General features: G+C 31.5%; 3 protein-coding genes across 8 annotated transcripts in view; all 3 read right to left on the minus strand.

Annotated features, from left to right (window-relative positions):
• LOC131846519 (tight junction protein ZO-3-like) overlaps positions 1-19,026 on the minus strand; it is a 105,364-nt gene that overhangs the window by 22,630 nt on the left and 63,708 nt on the right. For 4 of the 6 annotated variants that reach the window (XM_059195846.1, XM_059195845.1, XM_059195847.1 and 1 more), the window contains 3 exons: positions 2,639-2,814; positions 1,589-1,776; positions 507-776 (listed from right to left, as the gene is read on the minus strand). In XM_059195846.1, the coding sequence (XP_059051829.1) occupies positions 507-776; positions 1,589-1,776; positions 2,639-2,814 (634 nt within the window). Of the gene's footprint in view, positions 1-506; positions 777-1,588; positions 1,777-2,638; positions 2,815-4,330; positions 4,587-17,614; positions 18,036-19,026 lie in introns of those variants that run through there. The other 2 variants (XM_059195848.1, XM_059195849.1) reach the window with 2 other exon arrangements.
• Positions 7,551-8,462, minus strand: LOC131846523 (uncharacterized). The gene has a single exon (XM_059195853.1). The coding sequence runs from the start codon at positions 8,399-8,401 to the stop codon at positions 7,556-7,558; it is 846 nt and encodes a 281-aa protein (XP_059051836.1). The 5' UTR covers positions 8,402-8,462; the 3' UTR covers positions 7,551-7,555.
• LOC131846522 (PIN2/TERF1-interacting telomerase inhibitor 1) lies at positions 8,933-10,765 on the minus strand. The gene is made up of 2 exons (XM_059195852.1): positions 10,368-10,765; positions 8,933-9,967 (listed from the first exon to the last, which is right to left on the minus strand). The coding sequence occupies exons 1-2, from the start codon at positions 10,645-10,647 to the stop codon at positions 9,138-9,140; spliced, it is 1,110 nt and encodes a 369-aa protein (XP_059051835.1). The 5' UTR covers positions 10,648-10,765; the 3' UTR covers positions 8,933-9,137.

The following is a 19,026-nucleotide window of genomic DNA, read 5'->3' on the forward strand; positions in this document are numbered from 1 at the left end:
CATCTACATAACTGAACATCACGTTATCATGCAATACCCGTGATTCATTGCCGATCCAGAATACTAAAATTTTATGCCTCCTGTAATTTTACTATTAAATCGGGTGCGATTAAATTGAAATAAAACTTTTAAAGCTAGCTGCTTGGCGGTTAAAACAGGTCAAACTGAGATACCCAGAAAACCCTTTACAGTCTACCTCAGGCCCGATTTATAATATAATGTTAATATTAATAGTAATATTTAGATACACATACACATTATGTTGAGCGGCCGCGAGAATATTTATAATCTGTGACGATTTTGACCGGGAAAAATGTAAACGCTTTTTCTACCACAGAACAATTAATATTTTATAAAAGTTATAATTGAAAAAGTTACATTTTTCGGCACTCAATAATTATTGTAAAAATGGAGTTTCTATTATTTTTTAAATTTTGAATCTTATGTAATGAATATCTTTTGCCAAAATAAAAAGAAAAAAGTTGGCACCGCCATTATGAGCTTACCTAAACTGTTATAATTATTCTGAAAGTTCCCGTTGGTAACGGTCTCCTCTCTGACCAGCTCCCTGGAGACGACTAAATTCAAGCGGTCCTTGCAGGATTCTATCAGTTTCCTTGCTTCTTTCAGGGTCATCGCGTCAGTAACAGCGGTGTTGTTTATTCGTGTCACCACGTCACCCTCGCAGAGACTCTGCCCCGCTTGATTTACTTGTTCCCGCGCTCTGAGCGTCAGCTCTTTGACATACAGCTTGCATCCTAGGACTATGCCAAAGTCTGAAATATGTTTTACAAAGTAATTATTAAATAAATTTAATCTGTGGTCGTTTTATAAATGAATATGTGGTGTACCTAATTGTTTCTTTCCTAGCTATGGTAAGTTTTCAGTTATAATCAACTTGAAGACACTTCTTAGAGTTGCTTTCGAAGACTAGAGCATATACTTAAAGATAGAAATAACAAAAGAATGAATGTGAACAAAATAAATGAGTAAGGTTATAGAATCAAGTAATTATACACCAACAAACGTATACAGATACAAAAATATTCGCAATACAGTTGAGTAAATAAAAATAATATTTGGTATATTCTTCCAAGTGTCCATAATAAGCCTTCTAACTTTATGTTCATCATCCATACTAACAGAAATATATAAACAGAACGCATAGCCGTCCGTTTCCTTAACTTAATATTTATGAATCAAGCCAAATGTCTTAGACCTTAAAACAAATCTCAGTCCTAATATAAATCTACGTACTCAGAAGATAATCTACAATTTATTAGTATTGAATGAATGCTGCTTGTTGGGAGTGATCTGCTCAAACAAGTCTGATGACTAGCATTTATTTTGTTATTGAAATAACTATTTATTTACTTGTAAACTTATTTGACAGTTTGTATTCAAACAAAATCTTAAAAATGTAATGCAAACATTTATTTCAACAAACAAGCTTCTTGCTCATTCTTGTGACGAATATGCGTTCCACATGAGTGGTAGAATAAAAAAATATGACCGTTCAAAGATGCTTATTTTAAGTTTATTTATTAAAGATTATTTCTATTCTAATCCATACATAAAGTAGACTTGCCTTCTTTCTTTCCGTTCCTAGTCAATGCCAGTTTAACGGCTGTGGATGAGGTGGAAGGCGGTGCAGGAGCCCGCCTCCGTACCACCAACGAGACTGTCGCTCCTGAATCCCTCAGCACCTGTACCGCGCGTGCATACTCAACGTTCTCTAATGGTACACCGTTGACGGAGGCTATCCTGTCGTTTACTCTGCAACAAAAAAATATATAAATTGATTGAAAGGAATTTTTAGCCCAATAATTTATTACGACAAAACTATGGTAAAATATTTAATATTACAAATAATAAATAAATGTGACAACTAACAAGCCATCTGTTCCATGTATAAATGTACTAGATTACTGATATAAATGGACATAATGTATATTTACATTTTTGTAATATACATATGTAGAAAACACCCAGACAAACAATCATACTCATGAATACTATCTAAATTAAATTTGAGGCAGTCAAATTTTATATTTATTATCTTAATGTAGGCGGAATTACAAAAATCTGACGGTCTATCTGATGATGGTAAGTGGTAACTTTTCGCAGCCATTGCCTTTCTGAAGGACTAAAATGTCATGTTAGGTGTATTCAATCTATACTAATGTTATAAATGGTAAAGTTTGTAAGTATGGACGAATGGATAGATGTTTTAGAGATTGTTACTCTTTCACGCAAACACTACTAAATGGATTTTAACAAAACTTTTATGTAATTTGAAAAGACGTCAAAAAGATTGATTGAAATAAGTAAGTAAATAGTAAGCTAGTTAGTACCATAATAAAATCCAGTATATTAAAATCAAATTAATGTGCTGCTCTTCATGTAGTTTACATTGTGCAAGCTTTACCACCATATCGAGTTCCAGTAAACTCGTGTGAAATAAAAGAAAACAAAATATGCTTGTGTAAATGAGTAAAGAGTACTATTGATGAATGAAAGGGTAAGAATACAATCATGTGTGACGAAGGAGGATAAGGATTTAGCCCCTGGAAAGAATTTGGTTGGGCAACTATGGATGTGATTACCTAAAGAGTTTTTAGTCTACAGATTTACTCACTGCAATTTATCCTCGGCGGGTCCACCACGAAGCACGTCTGATACTGCGATGGAGGGGTCACCGCTCGCAAAGTGTGGGTTGTCCCTCCCCCCCGACACAGCGATACCAAACCCATAACCTGGAACGCGGTTGAGTCGCACCCGATGAGTCTCCCAGCCGGCATTGCGCTCTGATGTCTGAAAAGAAAAGAACATTTAATTAATAATAGTTCTAATGTTATAAATGGAAAGGGTAGACGATTGGCAATGGACTATTCTTTTATCTTTCTGCTGTTTTGTTTGAATCAACAACAACAATTATATAATGTATGTAAGTTTTCATACTGAAGTATTTATTTCATTTCATTCCTATTTATACATTAATCACACATGTCCTACCATTTTCTTTTGACACAGTTCTTAGTTAATTCCAGACTAGGATTATTAGATTAGGTAGATTATAAACGAATGTAGGCAAAATAATCCCTATGATTTTCACATTTTTTACATATAAAACATATTATAAATGTGAAAGTTGTATGTTTAGATTTTTTTACCTAATTACACATAAACGGCTGGACGGATGAAATTTGAAATTAGCACAATGTATATTTTTAAATCACACGGATAGTGCTACGAGATCTAAGTAGTTTATATAGTCTGTTACAAAATGTATGTTTAGCAACCGCTAGATAACCGTCAATTCAAACTTATTTAGGGACGACAGTTGTATGAGTTGAAAAAAAATTACAACGTTTCGGTTAGGACCTCTTCGATTTGTACAGTCGCCTGCATTACCTAGTCGCCTATAAATCTGTATCTGCCACAAAAACACTGTAACTTAATTGTAAGATACTTAACTATTGACCCAAGTGCGAATATGTCTAGCTATATATCGAAATACGAGTACATTAACCGATGACCTATAATGGAATAGAATAATTCTACCATTCTACGGTGCATTCTCACGCAATCAAGGCACTCCCAATGATTTAAGCAAAATTTATTAGCCAGTTTTGCTCTTTCCCAATAGATTTCTAGTTTAGGATCATTATAAATAATTTACGCGATCTAAAGTTATAAGCTCGTAATAAATTAATAAATAGCTGTGAAAAAAAATCACATACCTACTAATATAAACATTAGCTATAATTTGTATATAATCTTAAAAAAACCACGTTCTATTGCGGCGTTTTTGGTATTATATAATGGGATCAAGGGGGTGTAAACCTTTTTAGCCAATCAATATTGGAGTAAGAATCATAACAATCGGCGCAGAATTGGCGAATATGATTTATGCCGTCTTCCGTAAGGGTGTAAAATATAACGGAAGTCGTATAAACACACATTAATTATATATAGGTATGTACAACTCTTACAGAAGAAATGCCCGAAATGATACAGGAAATCGTATCGAAATTTGTTTCATGGTTTAAAAGATATAAACGACTCAAGACAGACAAAAACAGCTGGTTTGCTATATACGTTTTATACATATTATTTACTCTTACTTTTTTACATCTACATATTTCATAAAAATATTGCGTGCTAACCGGAAGAATTTTGGTAGTGTTTATTCGGAATGTCAGTAAAGTAGGTACTTAGGCACGTACTTACCTATTAAACATCATCTTCGTCGTCATAGACAAACAACTTCTCACAAAAAATCTTAGTAAATAAATACCTATGTAAATATCATATTACACATACGAACCTGCAACCTCTCAAATCCGAAGTTATCCAATTTCATATTCGAGCCGTCGCACATACCAATCACGTTAGTCATCCACAATCTTAGGCACGGTTTGCATTTAAAAAATGCAGTTTTATAAGGACGTTACTGTAGCCATCTTTCATATGAATCATCAATTTTTTCTAGTTAATTATTAATCTATGTATAGACACTTATATTTAATCACTGTATTTGCATATTAAGTTTTATTAGAAAAGGTATAATTTTATTTAAATTAAATACTGAAGGCTTCTCGTAGGCGTGCGGCGTTGGCGCGTCTCACGCACATAAGATCACAAAACTGCTTCGTATAAAGTACGGAGGCACTGACTACAACACCGAATTGTAATGGCACACAGCATGCTAATTTCTAAAACGAAGGCAGGTTTTCTCAAAACGGTCGCTTAAGGCCTCTTTAAACAAGTGCACAATGTACTGCTATGCAAATGGTGGCTTTGTTTACTAAAATGTTAGCGGACGGTAGCCGTCTGTTATGAAATGGATCAGCCAAGAAAGTATTGACCAAATATCTATCGGAATGAGGGAACAGAAGTTAGTAGGTACAAACAAGTATATTGTACTGATTTTCTTATTCTATGTACGTGAAATATTCAAAATCTAAACTATTATATATTAAATTTTTAGTTACAATGGTGATAACACCATGTCATTTTATAGGGAAAACGGCAGATTTGGTTTTATTCTACAACAGATATTTGAACAAGGGGAGTTTTAACAATGTCCCATATTAGACTAGATCTTCACGCGGTTCTACTATATAAACACCGCGTGATAAATTCCGTTATGATTTATTCACAAGTTCGCTTGGAGATTAAATCAATTAGACCCGTCCCTAACGAATACATCCCCTATATTTCACAGATGCCAGCGTTATTGGCACAGGTAGGTCCAACATTCAGCCAAAATCTATATTTATCTGTGCCTCGAATAAAGCAGAAAGCAGGACTACAATATCAACATATTGTAGTCCTGCTTTTTGCTTTATTATATATATATATTTATTTATTATTATATAGTAGAAGACAAACCATGAGCGACATCTGTATTTGTCCTTGCTCTCCAATTACTTGCATAGATTCTACCACATTCATAATTCAACAATCCCTTTCAACGATCATTCGCGTTTGTCATTAACAAACGTGAAAGTTGAGCTAAGTTAGTAAGTAATATTTACAGATTGATTTTAAATAGAACATTCTAGCTTTTGGCGAGTTCTCTTATGAGAACTTATGAATCGGTAAGTCATAGTATATCGTAGGTAAAACATAATATAAAATTGACCTTCATACGACGCTATAATATCCCACAAGAATAAACGTTTTTTTATTGTCGAAAGACAAGAAATGATATACGAAAAAGAATAGCTATATATCAGAATAAAAAAAGCGGGAACGGACGATAAAGTAGGATGCGGAGGTCGGGAATACTCGGGAACTGTGGGGACCGCCACTTTTGTAAATTAGAGAAGTGCAAGGCACAACTAGTAGGTACTTTAATGCTTACATCTAATATTAAGTTCCAGTTATTTCACAAAGTTGACGGGTTCTCGGACTCACGATGAAGTAAGTAGATACCTATGTGGTCACATCATTATTCGTCTTGCAATGCGTGTACCTGAGTAGATATCTATATTAAGTCTGAGTTCTTATTACAATTCAGTAAGAGACATATTCCCTTAACAGAATATTGACACATTCCAATAATTTTGTATTAGCAAACGAACAATGGACATTCTATACCTACCTACCATCGTCCAGCTAGGTTTATCAGACTAAATGAGATCTTACACTTGGGATTTTAGGTGGCATTTAATTTGTATATCTGAAACTATACAATATGTATTGTCTTATTACAATGCAACACAACACCGCATATCAATAGGATAGATAAGATACGAAATTAAATGTATCAATATGGGACGACTGTACGATCAGCAAAATAAGTGTATTTATATATTTTCATATTTTTTATGATTATTTTGTTTACTTATTTCCAATCGTGTGATCCCTACTGTATTATTAGTAATATGTACAATCTTTCCTAAAGTTGTCTGGAAGAGATTGTGTTAGCGATAAGACCGCCTTCTGTACCTTTTTTTTTCTTTAATACATTGTTATATTTTTCAATATATCTGCTTTAATGTTGGTGCAATAAAGGATTATAAATAAAATAAATAGCCTTAGCTTTATCTGTCTGGAAGGAACCCTAAACATCACTCTCAACACAAGTATACATAAAAGTAGAGTTATGCGTATACATACAGGGATAGTAGAAAAGTATAATAACATGCGTAAGTCAGTAATGGTATAATAATATAATGCTGATCTATTTATCTGTTGACATTGATTTAGGTAATTTAATACAAATATTATCTAGAGGTGTCATGAATACTGTCATAACATATGGTTAAGAATAACAGTTAACAATAACAGATGCCTGTATAATATATTGTAATATTTAATACTACTGTATAATATATTACAAAATAATTAATATTCATGTAGGAATATACAAATTACATTCCAAATGCCTATTCTCAATTAAACAATAAAGATCTATGCAAATAGATGGAAATCTTCATAAGTTATATAAACCGTCACTACTGTAATTTATAAATTGATGATGATGATGTGTTGTTGTTTGTACTATTTTGATTATATATGTACAATTATGTAATAAGCATAATTAAAAACTATGAATATATGTTTGCTAGCCATTCTCTTAGCCCCTGAGGAAATCGGACCTAATTTGGGGATAAATGTTAATAATGATGTGTAATAGAAATATTTACAATATATTTAGTATGTAGCTTCAAAAGAAATTGTTCATGTTTACTGTAATTCTTTTACATAGAAATATATGTACCTATAGCTTTTTGCTATTACTATATGCACACCTACTTATATAAAAGGCATCTGAAAGTTATCCAGTTTCAGATATCTACCACTTAGTACATACTCTACAGACTCAACAATTGTCATGAAATTTGGCACATAGCATAGTAGTATTAAGACTTAACATTAACAGTGTAAAAATATGAAATCATGAGTGTGAAATCAATTGTTTGGGCCTAATAAAACTGTGGATGTACAATTATAATATGATATGTAAAAAAATATTAGTAATTTAGTTTTTTATCCAGTGATACGAATAAAAAAAAAAAAATTATATTTAAAAGTGGATTTATTATGAATATCCTTTCAATGTTATTAAATTAGTACCCTTAAATTCAAATACTTCATCAGGTTCAGTTTTCAATAGTTCTATCAATGCTGGTTTATTAAAACGAATCTCATTTGCATACTCCTGTTTCATTAATTTCATTTTCTGGACAATTTGGTTACGGCATGTTATTTCTAAGTGGGGATCATGTAACATCGCTGACAGACTTGGTATGTCATCAGGCAAGGTTGGTCGACTGTGGTCCGCTTCATATTCAATCAAGACATTTTCCACAGTATGTTTATTAGAATGGCTCTTTAATTTGCTTGGGCATATATGTGTATCCAGGTCTGTTTCCTTACTGATTTCTATACCATCGTCGTCATAGATTATTTTCCGTCTTTTCGTACATGTGCACTTGTCTTCAATATCAATCTCTTCGTCTTCTATTGATTCATTTTGATTACTGAATTGATTCGATGATGATCCTGGAATATTGAGTAAATGACCGTATTTCTTTTCTATTTTTTCCACTATCGTTCTACACTTATTATAAATAGACCTTAATTCTTCAATATCACTTGGACATACCACAGAATTATTATCAGGGTATTTTTTTAAGTTTTCGTCACTGTTCCCACTTGTAGTTGATTTATTTTCCGACTCTGTACTGTTGTCACGACTTCGTTTCTTCCTTTTGATACGTTGTCGCAATGATTGAGAAGTCTCATCAACACTTACATTTTCAATAACATTTCGCTTTAATTCTTTCATGTGGTTTTTCACAACAACACATTGGTTAACCTCAAACTGAGTTTTTGTACCAAAAGGCATTTCCAATGGTAAATCTAATTCCAATTGAACAACCATAACTTAATAATAAATTAATTTAATGTATTCTCAATAATAATAACGTGATTTAACAATGTATAAACAAAAACGCAGCTAAGTAGCCATTTTGAATTGTCAGTGCGTGAAACAGTATTGAAGTTGTAATACCATGAAGATAGTTACACACACAATGTTGCCAGAATTATTAAAGAAGTGTTGCCTGTTACAATAATCATTATTTTTGCCTAGATAAATGCGAATTGCTATATAAATAAATCAAGGATAATTTAACAAGTACAGAAGGTTTGCGTACATATTTAAATTAAAATAGATTATTATACATAAAAAATACACTAAATATGCTTATTTCGTTAGATAGTCTTTACAAAATACAAGCTAAATTTGTGTACAATTAAAATAAATACAAAAATTGTTTTTTGTGAATTTAAAACTTATTTTATTTTTAATAAGTTTGATGGTCTGTATGTGACATTCCAACCCCTAGACTAATGAACTGATTATGATTCAGTTCTTTTAGTAACAATTTAACCTAGTTTCATAAGTGGATTGTTTAAAATATTTAATTTTATATTTATAATTTGTGGTAAACAAGCAAAATAATGCTTAAAATAAATTTATAGAAAATTGTAAGCATTCTCACTAGAGGTGGTATTAATAGATCATTAATTATGGATATTTTTCAGGAATTGAATATTTTTTAAACTTATATAAAATTAACATATATACTAAATAAAACATACTTCATGGATGAACATTATTTGTCTTTATTTTTTCGTTTTTTCTTCTTTTTAGGCACATAAGAATTGTCTACCACATGCTCGTTAGTTTCAACATTTTCTGGATTACCATTTGTTTGCAGACTGTTTTCAAATGTATTCGTTTCAGTCATATCATTGTCTATGTGATCATGTACATATTTATTTTTCTTAGATTTCTTTTTCACTTTAATTGTTTCTTCGACTTCAGTAAGTACTACATTATCACTTAAATTTCTTTTCTTTATCTTAGTGTTGGACTTTAATAAAACTGCATCGTCACAAGCTATTGTTTCAATTTCAATCTCTTTAGATTTCTTCTTTTTTTTCTTTTTCTTACCAACTTCCATATCTAACTGAGTATCAATTTGATTTGTATCAATTGTTTTTTCAACATGGTATGATTCATAGAAAGAAAACTTTTCTATGTCCTTATTTTCAGTACATTCTGTTGTATCAGTAGTACTCATAGAAAATCCTTTAAAAGCACAGTCACCTTCATCATCCTGATCTTTTTCAATGTAATTTAGAGCAGTAATTTTACTTTTAGATTTAAAAGCTGCTAGTTTATTTTTAAAGTAATCTTCCATACTGCCTTTCTCAGTGAATATCTGCTCTGTTGTTTTTATGTCTACTTTGATTGGTTCTTCTTCACCTTTTTCTTCTTTAAAGCTTTTTTTACCAAATATATTGGCTAAATCTTTTTCACTGTAGCGAGTAAGGTCTTTGCCTCGTGTAAATTTATGATAGTGGACTCTTGCTTTGCTCTTTTTTGACTTCACTTCCAACGATACACCACTATGAAGTTTCTCTCCTTTATTATCGTTACCTAAAATATTTTTATGCATGTTAATTTCATTTATTAATGATTAACTTAAATAACAGGTTTATTTTGGTAAATCTAGATAATAATGTAAACACCAAAACAAACTGGTATTCGAAATATATATATTATTATTAATTATTTTAAATATAGTGTATTTTATGGTTTGAGTGATACACAAATTGGAAAATCATTTTATGGGGAACTCTTGTGGAATGGAATTATAAAATTAAGTACATATTATTTTTATATTTGTATACTACTTTAAATGTATGTTTTTTGTTTGTGAGAGTAACTATAAAGAGTTTTTTCAATTATAATTATAAAGTTCATGGAATTAATATTGCATTGTTGTTTTTAAGGTGTATAGCGTTTAACTATGATAAAATCACATGTGTCTACTTACCATTGGATAAATTTGCCAATAATGAGTTAAAGTCATCTTCGTGCTTGGTCCACTGGTCATTTTTATCCTCGTAACCCAATCCTTTATCGTCGTTCTTATACTTAGCGATCACATGTTCAACAATTCCATTTTCATTGGCTCCTAACCCCTTTCCTTCACTCCAGCCCATCTTTTCCAACATGCGTTGGCCAAACTTGTTCGTGTCATTACTCCAAGCACTGTTCTTAGCTCGTAAATTAATAACTTTCTGTTTTCGACGAGGTCCCGCTAACATTGACATATTTTCATTATAATAATATATTAAAGAAAAAATAAATAAACTATTATAAGTTAATATACACAATTTTGGAAACAACGTGGTTTAGATTCGGAGTTACAAACTGATACCAAAAACAAAATGGACGTTGTTAGTGACTGACTGTCACTGACAAAAAGACGGACAGTTACGTTGTCAGAATGACTCCGTCAAACTGTCAAGCAAGTGCGGCGAAAGATATTAGAGTGAAGTTCGTACAGTACTAAGCGTTTTATTGATACGTTCCATTTTACGTATAGTAAATGTGGGGGAAATTGTTAAAACATTGGTAAAGTTTTGTATTGATTGAAAACATTATTAAACGTATATAACAGACTTTATATGTTTATTATATATACATATTTTATACTTAATACAATTTCCTCTCCAAGTATTGTTCCTTTAAAAGTACTGTAAATGATTCCTTAATTTTTAAATAATATTTACATAAAGATCATCAATATACAGGCTGGCCCAAATGATTACATTAATTTTTTTTACAAATTCTTTGCACCGGGCAGTATAAAAAAATCGGGATTGCTTGGATGTTTTCATTAAAGAGTTTTCTATCAACGAGGTTGAAAAAATCGTATCTTTTTCTGATGGCATGTTCCAGTAGGTATTGTTTCTCTATTGATCATCTTGAAGGTTATTTTGATACGTAAAATAATAAACTTTTGGTGCAGCATGTGACTTAACTATTCAATAGTTTGTTTATACCATTTAGAAATATCGACGTGAATTTAATACCAATAATTGTCCAGACTATTTCTGTTTTTAAATCCATCAAAGGAAATTACCACGGCACTCACAAAAAATCATATTATTAACCGTGGCTTAGAAACGTTATTGGTCGTAAACGATAATCGCTTTGTTTAAATTTGAGAGCGTCCCAAAGCATGCGATACGCTTGTTACATCACGAATGCGTCGTAACGTGATAGCGTGATGGACTGCGTCATTGTTTTTTTATAACTCTGATTAATTATCTATGGAGATACAAAAGTATTTTTATGTAATAAATAATATTCATTTTGTTTAGCAGGTAGCTATCGCACTGTTTTACTTCCGATCGTCGCGGGTTCGATTGCACGGTGCAAACATTTGTATTCGTAAGTGTGAGTGTTTGTATCGGTCTGGGTTTTATACTATGTATATTATGTGAGTAAAAATGTATTTAAGAATTAATATCAGTTCTCTAGTACTCATAACAAAAGCTTAGCTTAAGAGAAGATGGTGGTGTGTGAATTGTCACAGGTTGTTGTTACTTGGATGTTACCAAAAGACTTTGTACAATGTTGTTTGTAAGAGTATTTTTCCCTCATTTATTTTTGCCGCAAAGCAACTTACATTATCCTGTATATAAACTTAAACTAACAAACTAATAAATGCGAATGTTTGTGACTATGGATGGATGTATGTTTGTTACTCTTTCACGCAAAAACTTCTAAATCAATTTTATTGAAACTTTACAATAACATAGATTATACAGCAGAATAACACAGGCTATAAATTTTGACGAGGGTGAAACTGCAGGCAGAGATATAACAACTAAGTAAAACCATGTAAGTTTAGTATTAGTTTAGAGTAATATTTACATAGATATACGTACAATTAAATATATAGGTATACAAAGCTTATAGCTTTATGTATGCCAATTAGCTATATTTAGGTGTCACAGAAACAGGCTTCCTTTAATGTATAATTTGCCATTGACCTTGTCACAACGCTTACGTCACAATATTTATTGGTCGCTTACTCTCGTTTAAAATTATGCAAGAGAACAATTTATTTAAGTTTTCAACCGACTGCCAAAGTGAGGAGATTTTGTATGTTGGTATAAACTAAAGTGTTGGGGATGATGTATTTTCTCTAATCAATTTAGGATTTGTTCCCGTGTCAATAGCATGTTAATTTTTCTATAATTAAGTAGTAGGTAATACGATAATAGTCAGTATGTTTTTAGTGTTTTTTTTTATAGCAAAGGAGTAGATGAGTTTGATGATTATGATAAGTAATTACCGTACGAGCACCCACAACACCAGGGTAAATGCAGGTGAGTCTTTTAAGGAGGTAAATGCACTTGAAGATTTCACAATCACGCCCGTATGGGCGCCGCATATGACTTACTATCAGTGATTGTTACGCACAGACAAGCCCAAAAGAAATAAACTTACATTGAAGCACTTTTGAATAGTCATTACATGTTTTTAAACTACCGCTCGTTCGGAAAGCTGTCTCATCACAAGAAGAACGAGCAAGAAACTTGCGTGTTGCTCTTTTGATTTTTAAGAGTGTGTGAATACAAATCACCAATTAGCACTAATTCAATTAAATACTCAAATAGAAAAAATATTGAATATATAACCAACTGGTTAAACAATTAATAAGAGGAAATCAATGATGGTTCCATTGATACGATATTGGAAACATTAGGAAAACAGCATATATTTGCTTAAAAATTTCTCCTGCACTTCTTTTGAGGTTGTCTGTCACTAACTAAAAGAGATGAATTTAGAATGATACTAATAGTATTCCTGGACAATCCACTCAGCGCCATCTAGAATATGTACAGTAATCGACATATATGCATTATTATAAGATTAATTTAAATATAAATATAATTTAAATATAATCAAATAAATTTAATTTAATGTGACAATGAAGCAATGTGTGTCTTTAACTTCATCCCTGTTTGAGAGGTTATATTATATTGTGTAATTGTATAGATGTATATACACGAAAGTACAATCGGATATATATGTATGCTAGTCGTGTACATATATCTTAGCATTTAAAGTATGTAATTATATTATAAACAAACTAATAATAATTGTATATAGATATTAGAATAAATACATAGTATTTAGGTTACACAGGTACAGGTTTTTTGGACAGTAATAATAATTATATTATTTATAATAACAACTGTTAAAAAATCTAAGATTTATAATAATAGCGCCTCGCCTCAGTTTCGGGCTAGTACAATTATTGTAGGACCACAGATAACAGAAGTAGGACCATGATAGAATATCAATTTAAAAAAATTAAATACACCTTTTATGTACCGGTAATATAACTTTAGGTTGGTGATAGAATTTTTAAATTGCTAAGTATTTTATGAGTTTGTCCATTACAATTTTTAGTCTTTTCGCTTTATATGTTGAGAAGATTCCTATATGTTTAGTGTGAATTGCATTAAAAATGTCATGACAGTAAGATTTATGGTCGCTTGGATGAGATAGAGCACAACATTAATTTAAATATAATTAATTAAAATCACAGATACCTTTTTATTATAATTTATTTATTTATGTTTAGAAAACGATTTTAATATTTGGAGAATATCATTCATATATGTTTATTTTTTATTTATTTAACGAAACGTGTCTGGTCTTTATTAATAGAGTACTTGAGAGTAAAAGTGAAAAAGTAAAGTGACTATACTGATGTAGAAATCAGTTGTCCACTAATAGGCATGTTAGTTTTTATATCTCATTGCCCATCTCGTTAAGGATTTGACGTGAGAATAATTATAGCCAAGTTACCTACTTATTTTTATTTTGTTATTTTTTTTACCTTATCTACACCTGTTGTGAATTTTAAATAAATTCCAAGAATTTTACGTATCGTATAGATACAAAGTAACGAGCATTTAGTCACTTTTTAAATTTTCCTGACGATATGAGACAAAAGAAAAAATATTTTGCTTATTTATGGAAACGCTGAAGAAACAATTAGATTTTTAGAAACTTATCTAGGGACTTTTTTTACAAACAACTAATTAAAATATATGTGTAAAAAACATTACCTTTTTGTAAAAGAAATTATGAACTACGTAAAATTTTACATAATTTCTTATTTTCTCATGTTTATTAAAATAAAACTTTCATTTATTACATAATCTTTCTTTAGGCACATGTTAATTATATGAAATCAATATTCACAGAGTAATTTGAATTTTGCATAATTATTTAATCAGTTTACGACTTGTAAACATCTGGTTCACATGTCCCTCTGTATCAGGCTTGAATAACTGTGAATACATTATGTTATTAATACTCATATTATCAGTATAAAAACGGGAAATAACTATATTTTGATGTTATCTGTTTATTGGTTAGGTGTGCTGTTTCGCAAGCGTTATGGTTGTTATAAGTATCTACAATGTAAAATTGTAGATCTATAGATACTAACATAAATAACGAAGTTTAAAGAACGTAACTGAAATTAAACAGTACTATTATATTATATAACTTATATATTATATACTTCAATTGAAATTCTGTTCAAGTACTTTATTAATATAATTTAAAAACTCAGAGTCAACTAAAAATTATTTATTCACATAGGAGCTTTGGCCTCTTGTGCACGTTATACACCGTTCGTTCAATTCGGCTAGCTAGAAATTTAGAAGAGCTGGCAAGAATCTCAACTGGTGCTGGTTTTTTTATATAAATTGGTCGTAGAAAACCAATACGAAGATGTGTTGAATGTTTACATAACTTTGCTGCGGAAGGCGATGGCAACTAAAAACTGTCATTTTACTAAAAAGTTTAATAGAGAAAATTTTATGTAGTGGCGGATTTGAATGGAATTGTTGCATTATAAATTGGAAGGATATGGAAAATTGTAGTCAAAAATCAAGTAGAAAGGGAAATGTAAAGTGATCCTTCTGTGACGTGTCGGCCGGACATGATCACCGGCCATCTTGGCATTTAAAAAATAAAAGTAGGCATTAAAATATAAAATTTATATTTTATCCTTCAAGGCATTACAGAAGTTAATGCCACTGAAATTAATGTATTCATGAGTAAAAGTTTTAATACCTAAGTTAATTATCATCTTATAAAATACTGTAACGAAGCAACTATAATTATTTTAATTGATTTATCAAATCATGCTGTCAGATTAATTAAATATTTATATAGTTAAAGGGAGAGTTGTTTTTACTAGTTCGTAGCAAGTATTAGTGTTGAAGGCAGAGAAAACGCGCGAAAACGCCGCATTATAAATATATGGGAACCAAGTTACAACCGGCCTGTGTATACGATTTCTATTAATTTCCAATAAAATATTTGAATGTAGAGGTATTTTTTTTAATTAAGTAAAATTAATAGTTCTGTCAGTCATGGATCTTTGGATATCTATGAAAGTAAACACAAAATTAATACTTTAGAATTGTTACTTTCTTACAAGTACGTAATTGTGCCAAAAGTTGAGTGTATTAAATACCATATACCCAAAACTCGACGTATAATCTGTCATCTCTAAATGTTGTGAACATGTTTTATGCACAAAATGTTTTTTTTTTGTGTAGACGCGATGTTAGGTTTGTTGTAAAGGTGACCCTGAGACAATGGCTAACTTTCTGTCTAAGGTATTCGGTCAGTCTGCTCAAGTAAAAAGGGGTCTGTTACAAAACAACAATCTGTCAATTAAGTTTGCATATATACAAGAATATAAACTTTAATTAAACTATAAAAAAATACATGTGATATACTAAATTACGCAATTTTACACTGTTAATATATATATTAATGTATTTGTTTTTAATGCGGCATTTTATTACTTTTACACCAATGGGCGGAAGTTGTATGGTCAAGAACCTGGATGGTTCTTATAACGTGGGAACGTCAACCTACAGATGACTCACATTGCAAGCATTTCAAAGGCCCCAGCAACTAAACACATATAAAGAGCTACCTTGGCAAACAGTCACAAAAAAGGGATATTTAGTATTACAGTATGTAGGTATGTATAAACAAAAATGAAGAGAACAATAACAGAAGCCCATAATTAGATGATTTAACGGTGTATCTTGGAGTCTGTATGCCTGGGGCTGAGGTCGTCGAAAAAAGAAATAATTTGCAAACTGGCCACTTTGATGTCGACAGCTGCGAATTGGCGCGAAACAGGTTTTTCGCGGGAATAATGACGTCAGCTGACATGTGCCTTCTCAGTTTGGAAGATAGCTTAATAAAAAATGTGCGTTACATTAAACAAATATTCTTAAGTCTTTTTTAACATATTGTTAGTTGTTTATTTGCCCATATTGTTATCAAGGTGACGCTAGGTGTTAATATTTCTACCCACTTACTTTCATAAAACGATAATATATCATAAACAAAGTAGTATGGACCTAAATATATTCAAAGGTTTACGGAGGACACAAGAACTCTATTTGAATGATTTTGAGTTTATTGTTTTTGAATAACTGCTTATGAGTCATATGCGTATTACGTTAACAATAACTTTTTTTGTAACTAATAAAACAATAGTGAACCTGTCGGCTTTAACGGTATACGCTGGCGGGGCATCAGTGGAAGATAGGGAGAGTTGGTCAGGTCATCGTGGCAGTTTTGACAGGTAGAACTAATAATAATAGCTACGGTGCCATCAGTTACTAATAATAATTATCTCCTTGTATTAAATAATAATGGGCCGTAGTGCATAAGTACATAAGTAGGTATTTACTTTTTATAGATTATTGTTATTTACAAGTCTAACACATATATGATTTATTTTTACAATTATCATCAAACTGCTTGAATAAATGCACCCTTTTTTGCAATTATACTTAATTTATAATTAAAAACTATAATATAGTACTTTGCATGTGGGTTGTGTGTGAATAACAATATCGGTGTGAAGAACTGCCGTATTTTTCAATAGGTAATAATACCGGTAATGTGTTGTTAAGTAGGTGGCTTTTCGGCATTTCTATTCAATTGGAACAACTAACTAGTTACTAAACAGGCACCTACAATCATTTCAACCGATATCCATGTCATAGTTTCATTTATATATATCAAAACTAGTTACTATTAAAAAGGATAATTTTATCTCAACCCAAAATGTAACAAACGTTTGAGAAGTCATTGCACTTAATCATAAGTAGGTATGCAATAGCAAACGTGTTTTGCCTCATCGATACCTACTGAGCCGCTTACCTGAGACGATTCACTCCGGGCATGGTTCAGATTATTCACCACCAATCCGTTGTCTGATGTTATTTGATCCATTTTCTTGTAATCATTATCTCATCCACAATACAAACAATATTTTAAACACTACACTACAAAAAACACACACTAAACTTCAGTTTGTTGCCGCGTCTGACAACGAGTTTCAGACAATTTTTAAACACATCTAGGCACGGAAATAGCGAAACTACTTCTCAGTTATAAGGCTTCACTGGCATATATTAAAAGTAGTTGCATTACCGTGCATTCAATCAATAAACCGCAATAATGACATTACGACTCATAAAACTTTTCGAACAGACTATGTTAGTTTTGTACGGCGATGTCTGGCCGTTTCTAAGGACGCCAGGCAGCGAAAAGTTAACCGTGCGTGATTTCTTGGTGCTTTCAAAACCAAATGGTCTTAAAAGCTATCAATCTTTGCATACCAGAGTGGTGAGGTGAAATAGACATTCTTGTTTTGTCGCGACCCATTGCGAGAATGAAAGGGACAACGGACACCGCAGGTACTCCGTCTCGAAGTGGAACAGTATCTACAGGTTTTGCTCTCCCACTACAAGAAGGCATGGTGCGGACTCAGCCTCGAAGCTTAAAAGTTGTTTAAAAACAGCGCACTATCACATCACACGCAGCCACAGACCACTATTTATTATAATTATTAAAATACATACGTTTGAATCGTCAACTTGTTCCATGATATAAATATATTAAGTACTGAACATATTATATTACAATACTGAACATTATTTAGTCATTTTTTTATACCACGATAGTGATAGATTTGCATACTACAACATATACATATTAAAACTTAATTATATAAAACATATTTTTAAATTATATTATATAAAAAACGTTGACTATATACTAAATAATAAGTTAGAGAATCGATCTGTACGACCGATAAATCAAACCGGTCCCAATGCATCTCTGGTGAAGGCCGCGAGAGTTAACCTCTACACGGGACACTCCTGCGCAGGGATCCCACTCACACAAGGACAAGGCGTTGTAAGTACGTCACACAACTTTAAAAAGAACTGTCAGTGAAACGCACACTAGTTCTCTTTATAAGGATTATTCTTACCTGGCCCGCTCCTATGTAATTGGCGTTTTTTAATACTACACCTATAAATACAATGTGCGACTGGACTCCGTCTTGAGGGACAGGTGGTCAGTCGTCTCTTGGGAGAATGTCTTGGCCGAAATGAATTTGTAATGATGACCAAAGAACAAATATTACAGCATTAAAAGTATGTTAATTACTTTATTCATAAAGAACTCAATAAATACCTCTATATTTGTTTAAATGTCATTTAAATTAAACGTAAGGATTATCTTAATAATTAGGTAAACATTAATATTGTTTAATGAAATGAAAA

The sequence above is a fragment of the Achroia grisella genome, unplaced genomic scaffold, assembly GCF_030625045.1.
Source record: "Achroia grisella isolate CSIRO2021 unplaced genomic scaffold, CSIRO_AGI_Agris_v1 utg511, whole genome shotgun sequence".
In the NCBI taxonomy this organism is placed as follows: domain Eukaryota; kingdom Metazoa; phylum Arthropoda; class Insecta; order Lepidoptera; family Pyralidae; genus Achroia; species Achroia grisella.

What these genes read in the sequence shown, in the direction of transcription:
- LOC131846523 (XM_059195853.1), bottom strand. Translation starts at nt 8,401, where the DNA reads ATGGTTGTTCAATTGGAATTAGATTTACCATTGGAAATGCCTTTTGGT.
- LOC131846522 (XM_059195852.1), bottom strand. Translation starts at nt 10,647, where the DNA reads ATGTCAATGTTAGCGGGACCTCGTCGAAAACAGAAAGTTATTAATTTA. An exon ending in ATTGGCAAATTTATCCAATG is followed by an intron (nt 9,968 to 10,367) that starts GTAAGTAGACAC and finishes AAAATATTTTAG; the next exon opens with GTAACGATAATAAAGGAGAG.